At 40.5% G+C, this 19,551-nt stretch overlaps 1 protein-coding gene across 1 annotated transcript in view; it reads left to right on the top strand.

Annotated features, from left to right (window-relative positions):
* The window catches only part of LOC122789724 (amine oxidase [flavin-containing]-like), a 1,342,089-nt gene that overhangs the window by 547,154 nt on the left and 775,384 nt on the right, over positions 1-19,551 (top strand). The window contains exon 7 of the mRNA XM_044057159.1: positions 17,127-17,276. Within this exon, the coding sequence (XP_043913094.1) occupies positions 17,127-17,276 (150 nt within the window). The remainder of the gene's footprint in view (positions 1-17,126; positions 17,277-19,551) is intronic.

The following is a 19,551-nucleotide window of genomic DNA, read 5'->3' as shown; positions in this document are numbered from 1 at the left end:
CATACAGACTATATTAATGCAAGGTCTGGCAGCAATTACACATACTTTCTTTGATTCTGGGAGAAGCTTCGTGGAGGTAGCAGGGTTTGCTGAAGTTGCTTAGAGCAATTGGCTGGGAGTGTAGAATATTAATTTAGGTGTAGTTGTCCACCAGGCCGTAATCACAAGGGGTAAGCCAGGATGAAAAGGTTTCTTTGATTCTAGGAGAAGCTTTGTGGAGGCAGCAGGGTTTGCTGAAGTTGCTTAGAGCAATTGGCTGGGAGTGTAGAATATTAATTTAGGTGTAGTTGTCCACCAGGCCGTAATCACAAGGGGTAAGCCAGGATGAAAAGGTTTCTTTGATTCTAGGAGAAGCTTCGTGGAGGCAGCAGGGTTTGCTGAAGTTGCTTAGAGCAATTGGCTGGGAGTGTAGAATATTACTTTAGGTGTAGGTGTCCACCAGGCTGTAATCACAAGGGGTAAGCCAGGATGAAAAAGTTTCTTTGATTTTGCGAGAAGCTTCATGGAGGCAGCAGGGTTTGCTGAAGTTGCTTAGAGCAGTTGGCTGGGAGTGTAGAATATTACTTTAGGTGCAGGTGTCCACCAGGCCGTAATCAGAAGGGGTAAGCCAGGATGAAAAAGTTTCTTTGATTCTGGGAGAAGCTTCGTGGAGGCAGCAGGGTTTGCTGAAGTTGCTTAGAGCAATTGGCTGGGAGTGTAGAATATTACTTTAGGTGTAGGTGTCCACCAGGCCGTAATCACAAGGGGTAAGCCAGGATGAAAAAGTGAAAGGTGTAGATGCTCATCCAGGGACGCACAGCAGCCGAGTACAGGTGAAGTTTTAAAAATATTCCATGAGTCTTTACAGATGTGCTTTTCATTAATTAGGAACCTTTTAACCCCAGGCTGTAGTAATGCTGTTACTTCCATCAACTATGGGGCATAACAGTGGATGATCCAAATTTTTATGCAGCTTGGGTATTCCAAATATGACGTCAATTACAGATGGTGTCATATTCAAATTATATAAATCTAGAAAATTTCTATGGTCCATGAATAAGTCTTTTATTTGGATGTTAATCCTTTTGTAAACCCCATTTAGTTTGCTCATAGTAACTTCTTTATATGTACTTGTCTTTAAATTTTCAACCATACGATGACTATAGTCATGAATATCCATTACTAGTAATCCGCTTCTTTTATCTGGTTTTAAATATCTTACTTTCTGTTGTCTTAAATAATATAAGATCTCACTTTCATCTCTATTGTGATTTCATTTGGGAACAGTTTTTTTTTTGTTCATATTAAAAGAATTTCTAAAATCCAATTTACAAATCATTTCATACAGTTGTAAAACTGGATGCAGGGATGGTTTAAATGTCCTAGGTATACTGAACTCGTTCATAGAACTAGACACATAATCAAAAAAATAATTTTAAATTAAATTTACGTATAAAAAGTTTAAAATCAACCAGTGTGATGACTCCACTAGTCTTTTTAGATGGTACAAAGGTTAAATCTTTTGCTAAAATATTGGTTGGTTCTTGGCTAATTGGCATTTCAGAGAAATTATTTATTTTAAAATCATTTCTGTGGTTAGTAACCATTTTACATTTATGAGTCACTTCTTATAAGTTAACTAACACCTCTTCATCTGAAACTAGTGTTATCTGCTGATTTTTATAGTCCCCCTCCAGTATTGGTTTCCATGTGGGAGTGGGTACCTTGGATTTGATTTCCATTGGCTCCTGATGGGAGGTGTGTGAAAACCCTGCTGGCTCCCTTGGTTTCTTTCTTTTATCCAATCTGATTGCCTTAATGGTATATTGGCTTGAGTATTTCCTGTAATTGTAAGCACCTCCCTTTGTTCACTAGTATTTTCAAAGTTGTTCTCCTGTACTGTTTCATAACGAGTTATATTTTGTTCAGTTAGTTGTTGATTATTAGAATTGTGTGAAGATACAGGAAATTTCTTTCCCCATTCTTTTAACATTGGTGGGAGGAGATATGCTGTTCTGTTACCATGGTCTCTCTCTAATTTCTTAAGTTTACCTTGTTTCAGCTGGTGTAAATGTTGTTTCATACTGTTGTATATATGTACGTACATAATCAAACTTAAACAGTTTATATTGCAAATCCTGTGTAATGCTTGAGTCGAGTAAATTTAGCTCTATACCCAATTTTTTTATTAGTTTCATGTTATGTTTTATCAACAACTGGACACTGGTTTCATCGAGGAAAGTAAAAAACTAATGAATATGTTTGGGATGAGGGGTTATCCCCAGAACTTACTAAATTAAATTATGGACAAAGTCAAAAAAGAACTAACGGACATTTTTAAAACAAATACTGAGCCACCAGTATGAAAGGTATGATTTGAATCAGGTTATTCCTAACAAAGATTTCCATCTGATAATAACTAATACCGGAATTAAGAATAACGAGAACAACAAAGACAAGGGCAGACAATTGAAAAATCGAAAGGCCAGCACACGGTGGTGTCAAATCCCCAAATTAGACTTTAATATTTTAATATAACGTCATATAAGGCAAAACAAACCGGTTTCGGCTGAAAAAAATACACACTGAGGAATTTTTTTCAGCCAAAACCAGTCTATTTTGCCTTATATGACATGCTATATTAAAGTCTAATTTTGGGATTTATCACCACTGTGTGCTGGCCTTTTGATTTTTCAGTTGAACATTAAATAGGTGTTAACACTTATGGAATAGTTTAAGAAGTGAACAATAAAAGTTTTGCACTGTTTTAAACAGAAGAGGGGAAGTGACATCATATAATTAGTCCAACAAGGAGTGTTGTCTGTGAATATTTAAACATATGATGAAGTTCATGAACCCGCAGTGGACAAAAGCACCAATCTTGGGAATCTTGAGAGAAAACATTTAGCTTTTAATATTTTGAACTAAAGTTGCTTTTAAATTCATGACTTACCTTTTGGCTTTCACAAATTGGTTTAATGTCATGAGTAAAAAGAAAGCTTGTCCACTGTCCATATGTCTTGCAGAATGAAAAACATTGAAATGGTACCTGTTTTCAGTTCTGTTTTCTTGTAAAAAAAACATACTTTGTCATAGACTGAAATTCCTGCTGCTGTAGTCACTGTTATCTTCAAAATTATCCCTATGACGGCACTCCAGGACTGTATAGCAGAAGTCCAAATGCACAAAAGTCTGAACGCCAAAACTTAAAACTTGGAAGTCTAAAAATAACGAAACTGCGGAACATCAAATTCTTTCCCAGGGAAAGAATTTGGTGGTCCGTTTCCGTGACTTTGCTATTTCCTCCACTGTGGTGTAATCTCGGAGTTGGTATATTTAAGTAGGGGGTGTGGGGGGGGTGAAGCCCCCACATTAGAAAACAGTATGTAGTGTTCATGTGTTTCCATGTTTTGTACCGGAACAGCGTTTTTTTTCCTTGGGAAAAAAAAATCGCTGTTCTGAGTGTTCGGAGTATTCAGTTTTCGAACTTTTGGGTTCGATATTTACATAGCCGACGTTTTGACACTTCGACTATGTGATATAGACCCCACTCCAGGCCTGTTCTATGGCTATTTTAAGAAATAGGGTCCCTTTTTTTTATTTTTCTGCTTTCTCCCTCTTATCTGTCTTTTTAAGATAACATGCCAGCTTCATTTTAAAAAGCTGGCTGAGCACACTAATGTTAAGAGCTTCCTTATTAACATCCATCAATATTAAATCAACTAAGACATGAAATCAGTTTAAGACCAGAAGTTTATTTATTAGAATAGATTAGCAGCACAGAGTGAAGTTTAACATAAACTTGCTAACATGGCAGGCAGCTATAGCCTATTTCTACATGTATTCTGGAAACATTTCAGTACATTTCCATATATTCTCATTACTTTGTACTTTATAGGTTCATAGGTAGGTACTAGGCTATCTGCTCAAAGGCATTCATAAGCCTAGCTGGAATGTGTTGGCTTTCGCCGCCCCCTTAGATTAGTTCCCTGTGCCTCTGTCCAGCAGAGCCACTGAAGTGATCCCCGGGGTAAACTTCCTGTTTCCCATCCACTCGTCAAGGTTTCTCTTGAAGAGTGTTAGTGATGAGCTCTGCCTAATGTAGATTGTAATCTTGTTCTAGAGCTCTCTGGGACAGGAATCTATCCCTCCAGCATGTCCTATTTATTGTTGTGGTGAGGTTTAGATCCCTAGAGTGTGTGGCTTGAGGGGATATAGTTTTCTTTAGGTGGAGCATGTCCATCAATTTTGGGTTGGACATGGCCTTGTATGTCAGGCAGAGATTACCTCTGAGTAGGCAGTATACAACCGAGTACAGCTGGAGTTTCTTCAGTCGAGCTGCATAGGGCATCTGTTTGAGGCCAGTGATCCTCTTGGTGAGGTACTTCTGTCATCTTTCCAGCTGTTGCAGGTGTCTTGTAAGGTACATCCCAAATGGGGCATTGTACTCTATGATGAGTGATGAGTAGAGGGGACACAATGACCTCTTTTGATCTGGATGCAAACCCTTTTGTGATTAGGTGGGCCACATAGTAATCTCTCCTTTGATAATCACATTGCCAAAGTGGTTAGAAAATCCTTCTATCTACTTGGGACCCCAGATCCCTTATTTCGTCCTCCGTATTTAGGGGGCTACCACCTATGTGGTAATTTGTGGGTACTTTGATTTTCTCCAAAGGGGATGACTATGCACTTTTTGGCATTTAGCTTGAGACCATGGTTTTGACACCAGGTATCTGTCTCAGTGAGACCTTTTTGGAGGATGTTTGTGTCAACCGGAGAGTCAATTATATCCCCTAGTTTGCAGTCGTCTGCGAACTTGGTCAGCCATAGTCCTCCTTTGCTTGCCTGCACCTCTGAGAAGTATATGCTGAACAGGAGGGTTCCTAGGATTGAACCCTGGAGAACACCTCTCCTAACTGGTTTAGAGTCCGTCCTAGCTCCCGCAACTCTTACTATGTGGGTTCTGTCCGTGAGCCAGTTGGCAACCCATCTTGTGGCATAGGGTTTTATGTTCAGGATGGTGAACTTGTCTAAAATACCAGAATGGGGAATGGTGTCAAAGGCCTTTGCGAGGTCTAGGTAGGCTGTGTGGACCACCTTTCCCTCGTCTATAGCCTTGGTAACTGTCTCAAAGAAGTCCAACAGGTTTAGGAGGCATGATCTGCCCTTAACAAAGCTGAACTGGGTAGGGTCCAGTGTTTGGAGGTTCCCAAGGTATCTGTTAATGAGATCCATGATGATGCGCTCCATCGCCTTGCAGACCAGGCTAGTCAGGCTTATAGGGTGATAGTTCCCCGGGTTTGTTGTGGCTCCACCTTTGTGGACCAGAATAACCGTTGCTGTGCGCCACTCTATGGGCACGTAGCCTGTGGAGTGGCTGAGTTTGAACAGTGTGTTTAGGTGAGGCATTAGCTCATCTTTGAGCTCATGTAGGATGCAGCCTGGGACACCATCCAGTCACATTGATGCTGTGTTTTTGGCTTTGGAGAGGGCTGTTTTAACCAGAGTGTGTGATTTCAGGGGTACTATGTTCTTCTGGTATGGTTATGGGCCATTTTGGGGGTGAGAGGGGGTGAAGTTTGCACTGAACCTGCCTGCTAGGATGTTGGCAATATCTTTTGGTTCAGTGTATTTTGTGCCATTCTGCACTAACTCCGAGCAGATCTGGGAATTGCCACTTAGATTCTTGACATAGCTAAAGAATGGCTTGTGGTTATCTTTGGAGTCCTTGGCAATTTTTCTTTTGAAGCTAGCCTTGGATGATTTTATGAGAGATCGTAGTTTCTTGCTGATAATGATCAGGGATGTCTTCCCCACTTGGGATTTTTACTCTTTTCTGTACTAGTTTCCTCCTCCTATTGTATAGCTTGTTTTTGGCGGGGGTCCACCAGACTGGTTTCCTTTTCTTGGAGGAGTGAGTCTTGGATTTGCTTGGGATAGCACGATCCATGCATTCTTGTAGGTGCCCATAGAGTGCATTAGTAAAGGATTTTGCATCTTGGGCACCTACAAGAATGCATGGATCGTGCTGGGGGATTTGAAACTTTCCACCTTGGTCTTAAGTAACGTGGTTTGCATTTGAAAAGGTTTTCGTGGTGGTTTCTTTGATTGGGGGTGTGGGCGGAATGTGGATATCCAGAGTGATTAGTTTATGGTCAGATCCAACCAGCGAGGGGTTGACTTCCGGTGTGGAACACTGGTCGCCCATGTTGGTGATGACCAGGTCCAATATGTTGTCACATCTGGTGGGGGTATTGACCAGTTGATCCAGGGCATTTGAGTTTATAAATTCTAGGAAATGTTGGGCAAGGGAGTTAGTACTTGAGTAGTTCTCCCAGTTAATGTTTGGGAAATTGAAATCACCCAATATCAGGGTGTTTGGTAGGACCTTTGTTTCCCAGTGTTTCCAGAAATGCAGAATGGGGGTCCTGGGACATGGTGGGTGATCTGTAGCAAGCTACAATTTTGAATTGCAGTTTTGCTCATTATTAGTTGCACGTGCATGATCTCTGAAGCATCATGCTGTGCCACTAACCTGGAGGTGTGGGTATCCTTGATGAATATTGGTACGCCCCCACCTTTTGTATTTCGGTCCGGGTTTTGTGGCCGAAATGTATGATATGAGTTGTAGCCTGGTAGTGCTGGGGTGCTCTCTGGAGCCTTAAACCAGGTTTCTGTTACTGCAAATATATCGATTTTCTCCATAGTGAGGAGTGCATCGAGTGCATGCATTTTGAGGTTTAGACTGCTGGCATTGAGTAGCAATACCCTCAGTTTTTTGTTAGTTGTGCTATTTACAGTGGTAGGTTTGTCTTTTGAGCCTTGCCTAAAAAAAAGGCACTATGGGGGTGGCAAGAGCCTTGGCCAGTATTCGAAAGCCTAAGGATGACAGGTGCAAGCAGTCTCTAGCGAAGCAGAGTGGCTTGTCGAGCATGTCTTCCCAGGCTGACATACACTGGATCCCCTTTGAATGACACCAGAAGCTTAGCCAATTGTTGAAATTGATAATTTTTTCTTTATACTGTGGTATCATTCTTGGTGAGGGCAGGATGCTACTCAGGGTCAGGGTCATACCGGCCTGGTCTTCATGATCAGAGAGCTCTTCCATGTCTCTCTTCATGTAGTCTAGGGAGGTACGGCTCAGGTCACTCACACCAACATGGACAATGACAGAGTCATATTTGTTCTTGTTCTGGAGTGACCTGAGTGCTTGTGTTATGTGGCAGATCCTGGCACCCGACGGCAGCTAACAGTAACCTTCTCCTTGTTCAGTCTAGTGAGTGGGATGTCAGTGTGCCTGACTATAGAGTCACTTATTACTAGTGTATTGGGTATGTTATTTTGCCTTAAGGGCTGTGATTGCCTGGCACACTGGTTTTGTGAAGTATGTGTTTCATGGTTTTTGTTGGGGGGGTGGAGGTTGCTTGGATGTTTGCTTTGGAGGTCTCTGTTGCTTTTGCAGATTTTTATTTAGAGCCTCCGAGTATGTTTTCTTGTATTTATGTGTGTTTTTTGCTGGTGCTGGTTTAATGGGTCTATGTGAGACTGGTGGTGTGATGCAAGTAATTCCCTTCTCCTCTTGACTGGCTGGTCCAGTCTTGGGTTGGGAAAGCTTATCCTCCTGTATAATTGCATCTCTCGCATGTATTAGTTTGGTGGTAGGAGGAGAGGGTTGTCTATGTACATGAGGCAGTTGTAACATTGCCTCAAAATGCCCAGATTCAACAGTTGGACCAGAGAGTACACCTGAAACTGCCCTCTGGACATGCCTGGATAGGTACAGTGAGCTGTTTTACTGATTGGCTGGTAAGGTCAAATAGAGACCCTTGTCCTTCTCTACAGTATGGGGGGGGGGTCTAGTGCTAAGGTTTATTAGTACTTGCTATGAGTTTTGAGCAAGTGCCGGGTTGAGAAGTGAATGGTTTGAGTGCTTATGTTGAAAGCTTATCTAGTTCCAAGGGAAAAATTGAAGAGCAGACTTTGTGGAGTCGGGAATAGTTATACCCTAGCTAACCAGTGCTGCCCAGTGCACAAAACCACACTAATACTTTCTTACGACTTCATCCATACAGTACACTAACAAGCCTGTATCTATTATGAAAAAATATAAGAGAACAAAGTCAGACTATAGAGACATTATTCTAATTGCTTCACTCATGCAAAAAAACGCTCCACTACATTCCTTTGTTTTAAAACAAAACCATGCTTTGAGCCTTATCTGGCTTGCAGCATATAGTTGCTGTACACATGCCTTTCAGAATACAAATGTGTTTCTGGTCTGTAATGCAGAAATCCATTTTGTTAGTTGCAATGTCTGAAATAATTCTACTAGAAAAAATCCATTCGGACTCCTAACATTTTTTATATTTCAATATTATGCAGTATGACTTTCTTTTCTCTGCCTGACTATTGCTGGTCTCTGTCTGCATTTGATTTTGGATTGGAATTGTTCATTTAATGTTTGGTTACTTCCATTTTTTTATATTTTGTCCTACATTGCATATTTTTGTTGTATTTTTAGTACTTTTTAGAGTTTTAACAGGCCTTGGCTAGGGTCAGTTAGAAAAGAATTAATTTGCAGACAAAAAATAAAATTCAGCTAATTAGTGGAAGGAGCTCAGAATTAGTATTCCTCATTTAATTGCAAGCATTTAGTGCCATCTTTATTTAGCTACAGTGCTGTACGATTTGCTGTTCTTTTCCTGACTATTATTGATCTCTCTGTACATTTGATTTTGGATTGGAGTTATTCATTTAAGGTTTGGTTACTCCCATTTTGTGTCTTTACTCTTAAATTGCAGTTTGTTTCATTTTGCTTTGTTGTTTTTTAGGTTTAAGAGGTCTTGACTATGGTCAGTTGCTGCTAGGTAAAATTAGAAAATAACTTTTTTGCAGGCAGTGAATACAATCTAGCTAATTAGTGGGAACAGCTGAGAAACAGTATTCCTCATTTAACTACAAATATTTAGTGGAATCTTTATTTAGTTGTAGTGCTGTGTGACTTGTTATTTTCAGCCTGATTAATGCTGATCACTATCTGCATTTGATTTTTCCTACCCACCCACCCTAGTCCTGTTGTGCTTTTAAGTGTGGTGGCTTTTGAGTTGCCCACTCCTACTATAAATCTGACTTTGGGCACCCCTTCCAGTCTTATGTCATCAGCTCATTCTACTGAACACTGAGAAATTATCTGGGACTCCCACCTTTAGTCTTTTAAACTTGAATTATCTTCCGTTTCCAACCTTCCCACTTACTAAAAAATGTACATTATTCATACTGCTTTTACTGTGTTTGTGATTATTCCTACTTATTTAGATTTTTTCGGCATATACTTCAAGCATTCAGTTCCATTTAATCTGCTGCATTTATTACTGGATGTTAGTAGTCTGATTAGATTGTAACTGATATTCTAAGCCTCTAAGTTCTGATTTAACCACTTGGGCTCCAAACTACTTATCTTACATTAGGAAGGTTTGTGGTCTACCCTCTTATGACAAGGAGAGGTAGCTTACACCGTTCTGAGTTGAGAGTTGCTGGTTGATTGCTTATTGTGCACATTTTTTTAATAAATAGATTTGTTCTGGTTTAACTACTTCAGCTCCAAATCAGTTATTTTACAATTAGAAGGTTTGTTGTCTACACTCCTGTGGCAGGTAGGCTAGCCTACACCCTTCTGAGCTGGGAATTGCTGGTGTAAGTCTTATTGTGCCGTTATTTTATTGGCTAGAGGACTAGCTGGTTTAAAATTTGAATCTCTGTGCCTGAGGCATTTGGTGATGTTTTGCGGCCATGCTACTTGAGAAGAGTTTTGCTGGTTTATAGAACAGCTAAGATTTATATTACCATAGTGTTTGTGTTGAATACCTGCACTTTCTGATCCTTTTTACAGTCTTTATATAGAACTGCCTTGGTTCCAGTTTAGTGAGAGTAGAGGGGCCTGAGTCATTTTCTGGATGAGGATTGTGCTGTTTTTGATTGGCCACAGGGCCTTGTTTATGTTTTTTTAATCAAATCTCCTCTGCTGTGAATACATTGCAGTTGTACAATGCTTGGCTCATAACCTACGAGCAATCTAAGACTTACATTACCATATCCAGTGTTTTGGCACTTGTTTTTCATGTTGTTTTTGTCACATATGCATTAATTAACTGTTTCTGTGTTGAATATCTGTACTTTCTGGACCTTTTTTACAGTCTAGTTGGAACTGCTGCTCTCTGCGCAGTGGTGCCTAACAGTGATTTGTATATAGGCTGATATCTCACAGTGTAATTCCCCATTGTCATCTGTGCAGACACAGATGTTTCCCTTAAAAAACAACTTACTGTCTAGACTGATTTTTCTTATGTACTAGAACATTTAGTTTGCACATTTGCATTGCTCATCGAGCTCCTTGTGTTATTGACCTATTAAATATTTAAATTTCCCTCACTCCTCCTTATCATAGATATGCACTTCCCAACTTTCTTTGTGGCCAGTCTGGTTGAGACGGCTCTTTTGAGGCAGTTCCCTCATGTACATTGACAAATCATTTTTTCTTAATAAAACAGTTAAATTATGAGAGAAGTGTAAATACACTTTAATGCTGGCACAAAACTCTCTCAGTAAAGCAAACTAATCCTATAGAGGTTGTCAGTGACTGTTGCACCATGCCTACTGCTCAGGGTAAAGACCCTACACATAAAAATAGTTATGCTGAGACAGTTACAGGTAACCTTATTAAAACAATAGACATGCTGCACAGCACAATCAAAAAAAGGGTCCCCAGCCATCACGTGAAGACTCCTTTAAAACGTCACCACTAAACCATTAAGGCAAACCAGCATACAGCCAAACTTCTTGGTCACTGGTGATTCTATAGTGAGGCACGCTATTGTCCCCTCACCAGACTGAGTAAGGAGAGAGTTATGGTTAACTGCCTTTCCAGGGCTAGGATCCATCAAGTCACACAGACACTCAGTTCATTGAACCACAGGTACCAGTATGACTGTAATAGTCCATGTGGGTGTTAATGACCTAAGATGTATCACCCTTGACTATATGAAGTGAGACATGGTCAAATTCACTTATGTGTCTCAGGCAGGTATGAGCCCAGCACTGAACAGAACACTACCTTCTCCAAGGATGATGCCACATTACCAACAGAAAATGAGTGATTTTAACAATTGGCTTAGCTTCTGGTATATATCCAAGGGGGTACAATATTTGATGGTTGACAGACCATGCTGCTTTGCCAGGGATGGTCTGCACTTACTCCTCTAGAGTTTTGGATATTGGCAAAGACCTTTTCTGCCTGATTTAACCGAACCTATGAATGAATATCTGAAGTTGGTACTGCTCAGTGCTAGAACTCTTAACAAGAAACTGCACTCCCTGCAAGCCTTCCTTTCCCTGTAGAGTGTAGACATATGTGTAGTAACAGAGACGTGGTTTAAAGTCACGGAGAGTATCCTGGCAGGTGCAAGGATATACCTTTCACACCTTTAGGCCAACTACTATAAAGAAGGGAACTAAAGGTGGCAGCGTCTTAATCTATATTAAAATCAACCTCACATCCAGACTATTTAAAGTGTCTGACCTACTGGAACTCGTACATGTGCAACTTAGCATAAACAGGCTCTCGTACCATAACCTTGCGAACTACAGCCCCCCTCCATGTGCCGGAAAACCCATACTAGTAATATCAATGTACTAGAGTGCTTCACTGTTCAACCCAGTAAGGGGTCTATATTAGAACCGCGGAAGTCCGTTTAAGTGAATAAGTAAACGTCGACACATATTGCGCAAACCGCAAGTATACTGAATGCCCAAAACCGCAAAATTCAAAATCTCGAACCAGCATAGTTGTCCAACCCCACCGCTCGCTACATACCACCCACCCAAACAAAATAAATAAACCACATACATACATTAACCGAAACCCTACATATAACCCTGCACTTAACCTTGCATACATTGCTATCTATGCACTTGCATTAACCCGCACCCTAACCCTAAGGTCCGTAACTATTGCACACTTTCCTTAATGAGCTATACCCAAACAAAATAAATAATCCACATGCATACACTTAACAAAACCCTACTTCTAACCCTTACATACATTACTATCTATGCACTTACCTTAACCCGCACCCCAACTCTAAGGTCCGTAACTATCGCACACTTGCCTTACGGAGCTATACCGCAGAAGGGCCAAGTATGCCAATTCAAGATTTTGAATTTCATGGTTTGGGGCATTCAGTGTACTCGCGGTTCACGCAATATGTGTCGACATTTACATATTTGCTTAAACGGGTTTTTGTGGTTCTAATATAGACCCCCCAATAAGATCTTCATGGGAAATATCATCTACCCTATCCATAGATTGAGAATTCTACACCACTTCTAATGCACAAGCCCAGTGCTTCCTAAACATCCTGGAACAGTTGGTCAGTTCTCTTATTACGCATGCAAACATCCTTGACCTTGTAGTCACAAACATGGGGGAGCAATGTCCCTCACTCAATGTAATGTCCTCCCTCATCAGATCTGACCATAATACAGTAGTATTGCTTGAAATAAAAATTAAATCTGGGGTCCCAGAAAAAAAAAAAACTTTTAGGAACTATTCCAAGCCTAACTTTTCTCTGCTAAGTGACACATTGGCTAAATTCCAAGCAACCCCAAATCCACTAAACACCATAGCTTATGCTGAGCTATTTACAAAATCCCTAATGGCCATATGCTGTATAGAGTGAGCTATGCCCACTCATATTAAGAATAAGGCAAACTCAAAAGACAAGCCACCATGGTGGAATCACAGTATCAATCAGTTATACAACAAAAGAAAAAAAATCTTGGCCAAGCATAGGAGGAAGAAAGCCCAGCATACTAAAAGTCCCTGACCAATCTAAGCAGGCAGTTGAGGGTTAAGTAATACTTTGAATGCTAAATTTGAAGGAAGGACAACCACAAACCTTTCTACAGCTACATCTGTAAACTCAAGCTTAATACGCAACAATGCACATAACTTATTGTAAATGGCATCACCCGCACTGAAGCTAAGGATATTTCCAACATTTTGGTTGACAGGTTCAGCCCAAACTTCTTCCTCCACTCACCCCCCCCCCCACAATAGCCCAAAGAACATACCACAATCCCCCAACCATTATTAGTGAACAGATCATCTGTGCAGTTTGCAGGAGCTAAAAAACAGTGCATTAATGGGCCCTGTTAACATGCCGTGATGATGATTAAATAGCATAAAAATGACCTCTCTGTTGCACTTGAATCACTTTTCAACTGGAGCCTACAGTCAGGTCTTGTACCCAAGGAATAGAAGATGGTTACAGTCATTGTCCTGCACAAAGGAGGTCCAGCCACTGATCCAGGTAACTACAGGCCCATAAGTCTTACCAGCCTCATATGTAGGGCCATGGAAAAAAATCATCATGGACATGATATATGAGGACATAGGTAAGCTGCAAACAATGGAACCATCGCAGTTTAGCTTCGTTTCATGCCTGTTAAATCTGGTGGACTTCTTTGAGAGGGTAATCAAAGCAATGGATGACAGAAATACTGGACACACAGCTTACCTCAACCGGCAAGGACTTTTGATGAAATAGCCCACTCAGATATTATAGACAAGCTCACTAATTTAGGTATAAACCCTTTTATCACTTGCTGGATAGCCAGCTGGCTCACTGATAAGACCCAGAAAGTCAAAATAGGTGAGACCACCTTCACTAGGCTCGAGTCTGGTCCTGCTCCATTTTGACATATATTTCTCTGAAGTGGAAGTAAATGCTGAAGGTTTATGACTAAGTTTATGGATGACTGTAAGCTGGGGGATATTTTCAACTCTCCTGTAGACAATAGAATCCTTTAAGAAGGCCTATCACTGGCTAACAAATGGTGCCATGGTCATAAACTTGATGCTAAGAAATATATAATTTTGTACCCTTTGCAAAGTCAACCATCTTGGCTAATTAGCATGTTGATAATGTGCCCCTAAGAGCTGACCCAGTGGTCAGAGATCTGGGTATGCATGTAGAAAATAGCCTTATCTTTGACTACCATGTGGACACAGTTATGAGGAAATCATTTTATGTTGCGCAACTTATAAGTAAGGCTATGGCATCTAGGTCCAAAGAGGTCATTATCCTACTGTACTCTGCCATTATCAGACCAATCATAGAGTACAGTGCTCCCTTGGCTATTTACTTGACCAGGCATATGCATCAACTAGAGGGACTCAGAGGTTCCTTACAAAAGGAATACAAGGTGTAGCAAATCTCCCTTACACAGAGAGCACCTTAATTTCCTTTCCTTCTACTCAGTCTTCTGTAGATTTCTGAGGAGTGATCTAGGCCTGACTTACAAGGAATCCACAAACCCCACACTTATGAATCTCCTGCGTATTCGTAAGTCTAACAGTATCAGAAATATAAGGTCTAGGGACCTAAATTTTGTCTGTGACTGAAGTAGAACATGCTAGAGAGACAGATATGTGTCCCAAAGACTGCCCCTTCTGTGGAACAGGCTTCCCATCCATGTGAAGCTGAGTTTGTTTATTACCCACTTTAAGTGTAATGTAGGTCAGTGGATGGGGAATAGAAAATTTACACCAGGCCTGGAACCCATATCCTTATGCACAAAGGTAGCTTATAAATCCCTGGCCCGCAATATCCGATTTGGATACAGGATGTCATTATTCTTTTGGGAAAACTTGTCTAGGCTTTAGAAAGCCACCCCCACCCCCCCCCCCCCCCCAGGTCGTTGGCCTAGTAATTATCTAGGAATCTATGAACTAACATTGATGCTATGGTAACTGCTGACATATCCAGACCATTCCTGAAAAATTGAAATGTGAAAGTTGCATTTCAAAGAGCTTTATCCTGGTTTGAACCAAGGATTGCAATGTCTTTAGCCAACTGAAATATCCCAATTACATCAAAGTTTTTACTGCAACCAGCTATCTGAGGTAATGGTGGAAGTTCCAATCCAAAATGTGCAGTCAAGATACTCAGATTATCTCAAATCCAAGTATAATAAAGCTCAATTTACTAAGACAATTGGTCCAAAGAGAGAGAATGTTTTATTATTGTTGAGAATTGCTTTGCCACTTAAACGGTGCCACAGTAATAATTGTTAGTCAAAATTTGTATAAAATTTTAAAATGTATTTATAAATATCTTTATTGCTTTTAAGAATGTCAGATATATGCATCAGATCTAGTGTAACTGTAGCACTAATTTTAAAGAGAGTTTCTGTCTTTCCTCGGGGAACGTGATGATAGAAGTGTGTAAACTTTTAAATACATGTATATCTGTCAATACATACTGTAGCACGTGTGTCTTTAAGACTATAAATACCAATAATGGGACTAGAGATACCCATTCCAGGGGCCTAAATATGACCTGCAACTTAAATTGGATATGTTGCAGGGACAGATTTGTCTCCCATTAACTGCTGCATCTTTGGAATAGGTTACCAATTCATGTGAAACAAGAGCACCTCTATGACACTGTTCAAAAAGAACCTGGACGAGTAGATGGCACATCATAAATTCTTTCTGGGAATAGTGCCCACAACCCTTCTGGATATGGGCAGTCATTACTAAATGCAATCCTGGGTATTGACTGATGTATCTATGGTATTACATTAGGATGAAATGGCTAGGCTTGAAATGACTTCTGAGTCGATAGCCTAGTAAACTCCTATGAGCCTATGATCTTATGTGTCAGTTGAGCAGTACCTGTTGTGATGTTACCTGTCTTTTATTATGCTGCCATTTTGTGAGTTATTAAAGTTAAAATATAACTACATGCATGAGTTTAGTGCATTATTAGCTGCACAGCACAATGTAACTGGATGACTGTCAGTAGACCTCGTAGCACTTTTTCTCTCTGTAATAACACTGCTGTTCATATTTTTATTCTGCGCATCAGCAAAAAACCCAGATAATAGGTTCTTCAGACTTTTTTAATGTCTGCTTCTTATTAATGCAACTTCAGAGGGGCGATAATTTCCCCAGTCTGTATTTCCCAAGTGTACCTTCTAGTGAGTCTAAGCTTTTCTTAAAGGGTAGCCTGTGGAAGCATCTTTACGTATATTTTCCTCAAAGAGGTGGTACATTTCCCTTATATTTTCCCTTGGTTAGAAGGGGTTGCTCTTGCTATGTCATATTTGTAACATTTTTATCCTTGCTCATGAAAGTTTGTTTTGTCTGCTCTAGGCAAGCCTTGGCTCTTGAGTTTATTTTTCATTCATATTTGTTACACTGCAGTTCGTTTGCAATGTGTGTATCTGTATCATTGAATCTACCTTAAAAATAAATGCTCTTTTGGGATTATTGGAAAAAAACAACAGCAGCATTGTCAGTTCATGAAATCAATGAAAGCAAATCGAGAAGTTTCAAAATGTAAGCAGATGACATAATTGACTGTTGTGAGAATCGGACTACAACAGAGACGGATGTATCAGTCCAGGCCTTTTCCTAGGAAAAGCCTCTTGTGTGCCCTGGTGCGGAGGATTTTGCCCCTCACACCCCTGCTTTATATGCCCTGGTGTGGAGGATTTTGCCCTTCACACCCCTACTACATAATTCTTCTCGTTTTTAGGCTGTGTACCCACGAGGATGACTGCAAGTCTTGTTTTCATATCAGCCCACGTACTGCACTAAACTCCAGGATCACTAGGCCTTGGAGTGATAATAATACCATTGCAGTGATGTGTGGGAGATGCAGAGGGTGAGGGAGGGGGGGGGGGGCTTGCTTCCCTTTAAAATTATATTTGCCCTATCTGCGTTTCCCTTTTAAATATCCAGTTGCATTTGCATTTCCTGACAGTTGGGACCTCCTACTTTAATCAGTATACCATTTTGAAATTTACTTTTGCAGATGTAAAATTAAATGCTTTAATTTTGTAATCTTTAGAGCTCAGACTGTTTATATTCATCCTGTGTACTGATTTCACTTGTATGACCTAGAACACCAAAAAAAATGGTCTCTAATGGCTTCTGGATATCAGTGATGCCTGCATCACTAATTACCAGTGACAAGAATGCAGCAGTCACTGGCTTTATTTTGATGATGATAAACACTTTTCTTTTACTAAGTTGAGAAAAATAAAATAATAAAATTGATGCTGTTATTTTATTTTAGGAAAGGAAGTTTGTAGGAGGAGCAGGAAAGATAAGTGAGTACCTAGAAAAAAGGCTGAAGGACCATGTGAAGTTGAATAAACCGGTCGTGAAAATTTGCCAAACTGATACGTATGTTAGTGTGGAGACCCTGGACAGAGAAAAATACAAGGTAACACCTTCTATTACTTATGTCATTTAGGTGTCAGAATTATAACACCAACACATAACTTTCTTCTGGAAGGAAATTCAAGTGTGCAGTGTTCACTGGTGCCCAGTGCTATCAACTTATTCTCCATTTCTCAAGAAAGAATATGGGTTTGTAAATTAATCCTGTCTAGTTGGGAGCTTAAGTCTTCATACTGCATGTCATCTTATGACCACAAGATAAAGGCTGTACTGCATTTATGCAGTTAATCATACGTATTACCATTAGATAAGGCAGTCTGTACACTAGAAAAGACAGTTTGCGCAGTTGCTGTTGCATTCCCTGAATTAAGTGCCAGCAAGATAAACTTATTTATTTATTTCTTAACCAGGTAGATGGACTGGTGTGAGGAGTATTTTTATCTACAGCTCAGGTCACATATCACATGTGCACTTACTAGCTCCAGTAGAGTAGAGATAGAAAGCTTTGACTACAACCCAAGCATCCCCAATTCAACAACCAGCTCAGGCTGCTACAGTTGGGGGTGGGCATTGTGTTTTGTGTGTGTGTGTGGGGGGGGTGGGGTGGAGAGAGAGAGAGATTGCATGCTTCCCTCTTCCCATAGAGAGGATAGATAATGTGTTAGGAGCATATGGTCAGCTTTATGAGCTCTTTTGATGATTCCAGGGCCAACCTGAGAACTGGTGCTGGACTAGGCGCAGCCATGCCACCACATACATAGTGTGGGGGGGAGTTACTCATGGCACCATTGTGGTGGTGGTGGGTTTCCTCATGGCACCATCGTGGTGGTGGTGGGTTTCCTCATGGCACCATTGTGGTGGTGGGGAGTTCCTCATGGCACCAGTGTATGCCCACTTAGATGACATTAGTCATCACATCATTGAAAGGTACTGCTTAAAGAAATGGTTGCAGTATAATGGCCCTGGCCTGTCTGCTCCCTCCATCTGGGGAGCTGTCCAGAAGGGTGAGACCCATCCAGTAAAGATTTATACGTGGGGTACCCTCTTAAGATGTGCTTGCTATTGGGTAAGATGAATATTTAAAGTTAGTGGCAGGTGGGAAAATAAATAAATAACTCCACACTGACACAAATGGTTGGCACAATTTAATACACTGTCAAAATACAGTAGAGAGCCAGTTATCTGAACTAATTGGGACTTAGGGTAGTTTGGATAATCAAACTGTTTCGATAATCAAACATATAAATGAACTGGATAAAAAACTTCTAAAAATGTTTTTGATGAACATTAAAAAAGAAAAATAAAACAAATTTATTGCAAGTACAAAAAGGTACAGTTTATTGTTGTAGTACAAGCTCAAAATACCTGCACAAGCAAATATGTACAACATTTATATATTCAGACTTTATGATTTTTCCTACTCAAAAACTTTTGAAGGCTATGTTCAGACAATTGACATTTCAGCTAATCTGTGTTTGGATAATTGATTCTCTATTGTATACAGCTAATGAGCTCACACTAGAATTTATATCACATGCATTTGCCAGACTCGTAGCTGAAGTTTCACGTTTATAATGCTGTGTTACAATGCCCCAGTCATTGTATTAATTTAAATGTACTCCACAGCTCCCATTATCAGTGATGTTAATGGCATGTGCTGTGAAATAAATTAAAACAGAGCCGACTCTCTGCATGCATAAAGTATCAGTTATTACAGCACCTATACAAGAATGACATTATAGCAAGCATGCTTGGAGGAACTCCCTGGTTAGCCTCAGAAAGAAGCTGAGATCCCTCATAAAATCCTCCAAAGCTAGTTAAAAAAACAAAAATCGCCACTGACTCTAAAGACAGCCACAAAGCTTTCTATAGCTATGTCAAGAATCTCAGTGGCAACACTGAGATGTGCTCTGAGTTACAGCACAATTGCACTAAATGTACAGAACCAACTGATATTGCCAACATCCTGTCAGATAGATTCAGTGCTAACTTTACCCCCCTCTCACCCCCTAAAGGGCCCATCTCTATACCGGAAGACTGCAAAGTTCCTGTAATCACGGCTGCATAGGGAAAAACCAAAGCCAAGAACACAGCATGCATGGGACCGGACAACATCCCAGACTGAGTTCTACATAAACTACAGAATGAGCTGGCACCCCACATAAGCACCATATTGAGTTGTAGCGTCACCTCAGGCTTTGTGCCCACTGAATGGCGCACAGCAATGGTTATCCCACTCCACAGAAGGGGAGCCACCATGGACCCCGGGAACTACCTCCCCATTAGCCTGACAAGCCTGGTCTGCAAGGCTATGGAAC

This window comes from Protopterus annectens, chromosome 15.part0 (assembly GCF_019279795.1).
Source record: "Protopterus annectens isolate FY-2018-M chromosome 15.part0, PAN1.0, whole genome shotgun sequence".
In the NCBI taxonomy this organism is placed as follows: domain Eukaryota; kingdom Metazoa; phylum Chordata; order Ceratodontiformes; family Protopteridae; genus Protopterus; species Protopterus annectens.
The sequence above is the reverse complement of the archived record's forward strand: the minus strand, read 5'-3'. Positions and strand labels throughout refer to the sequence as shown.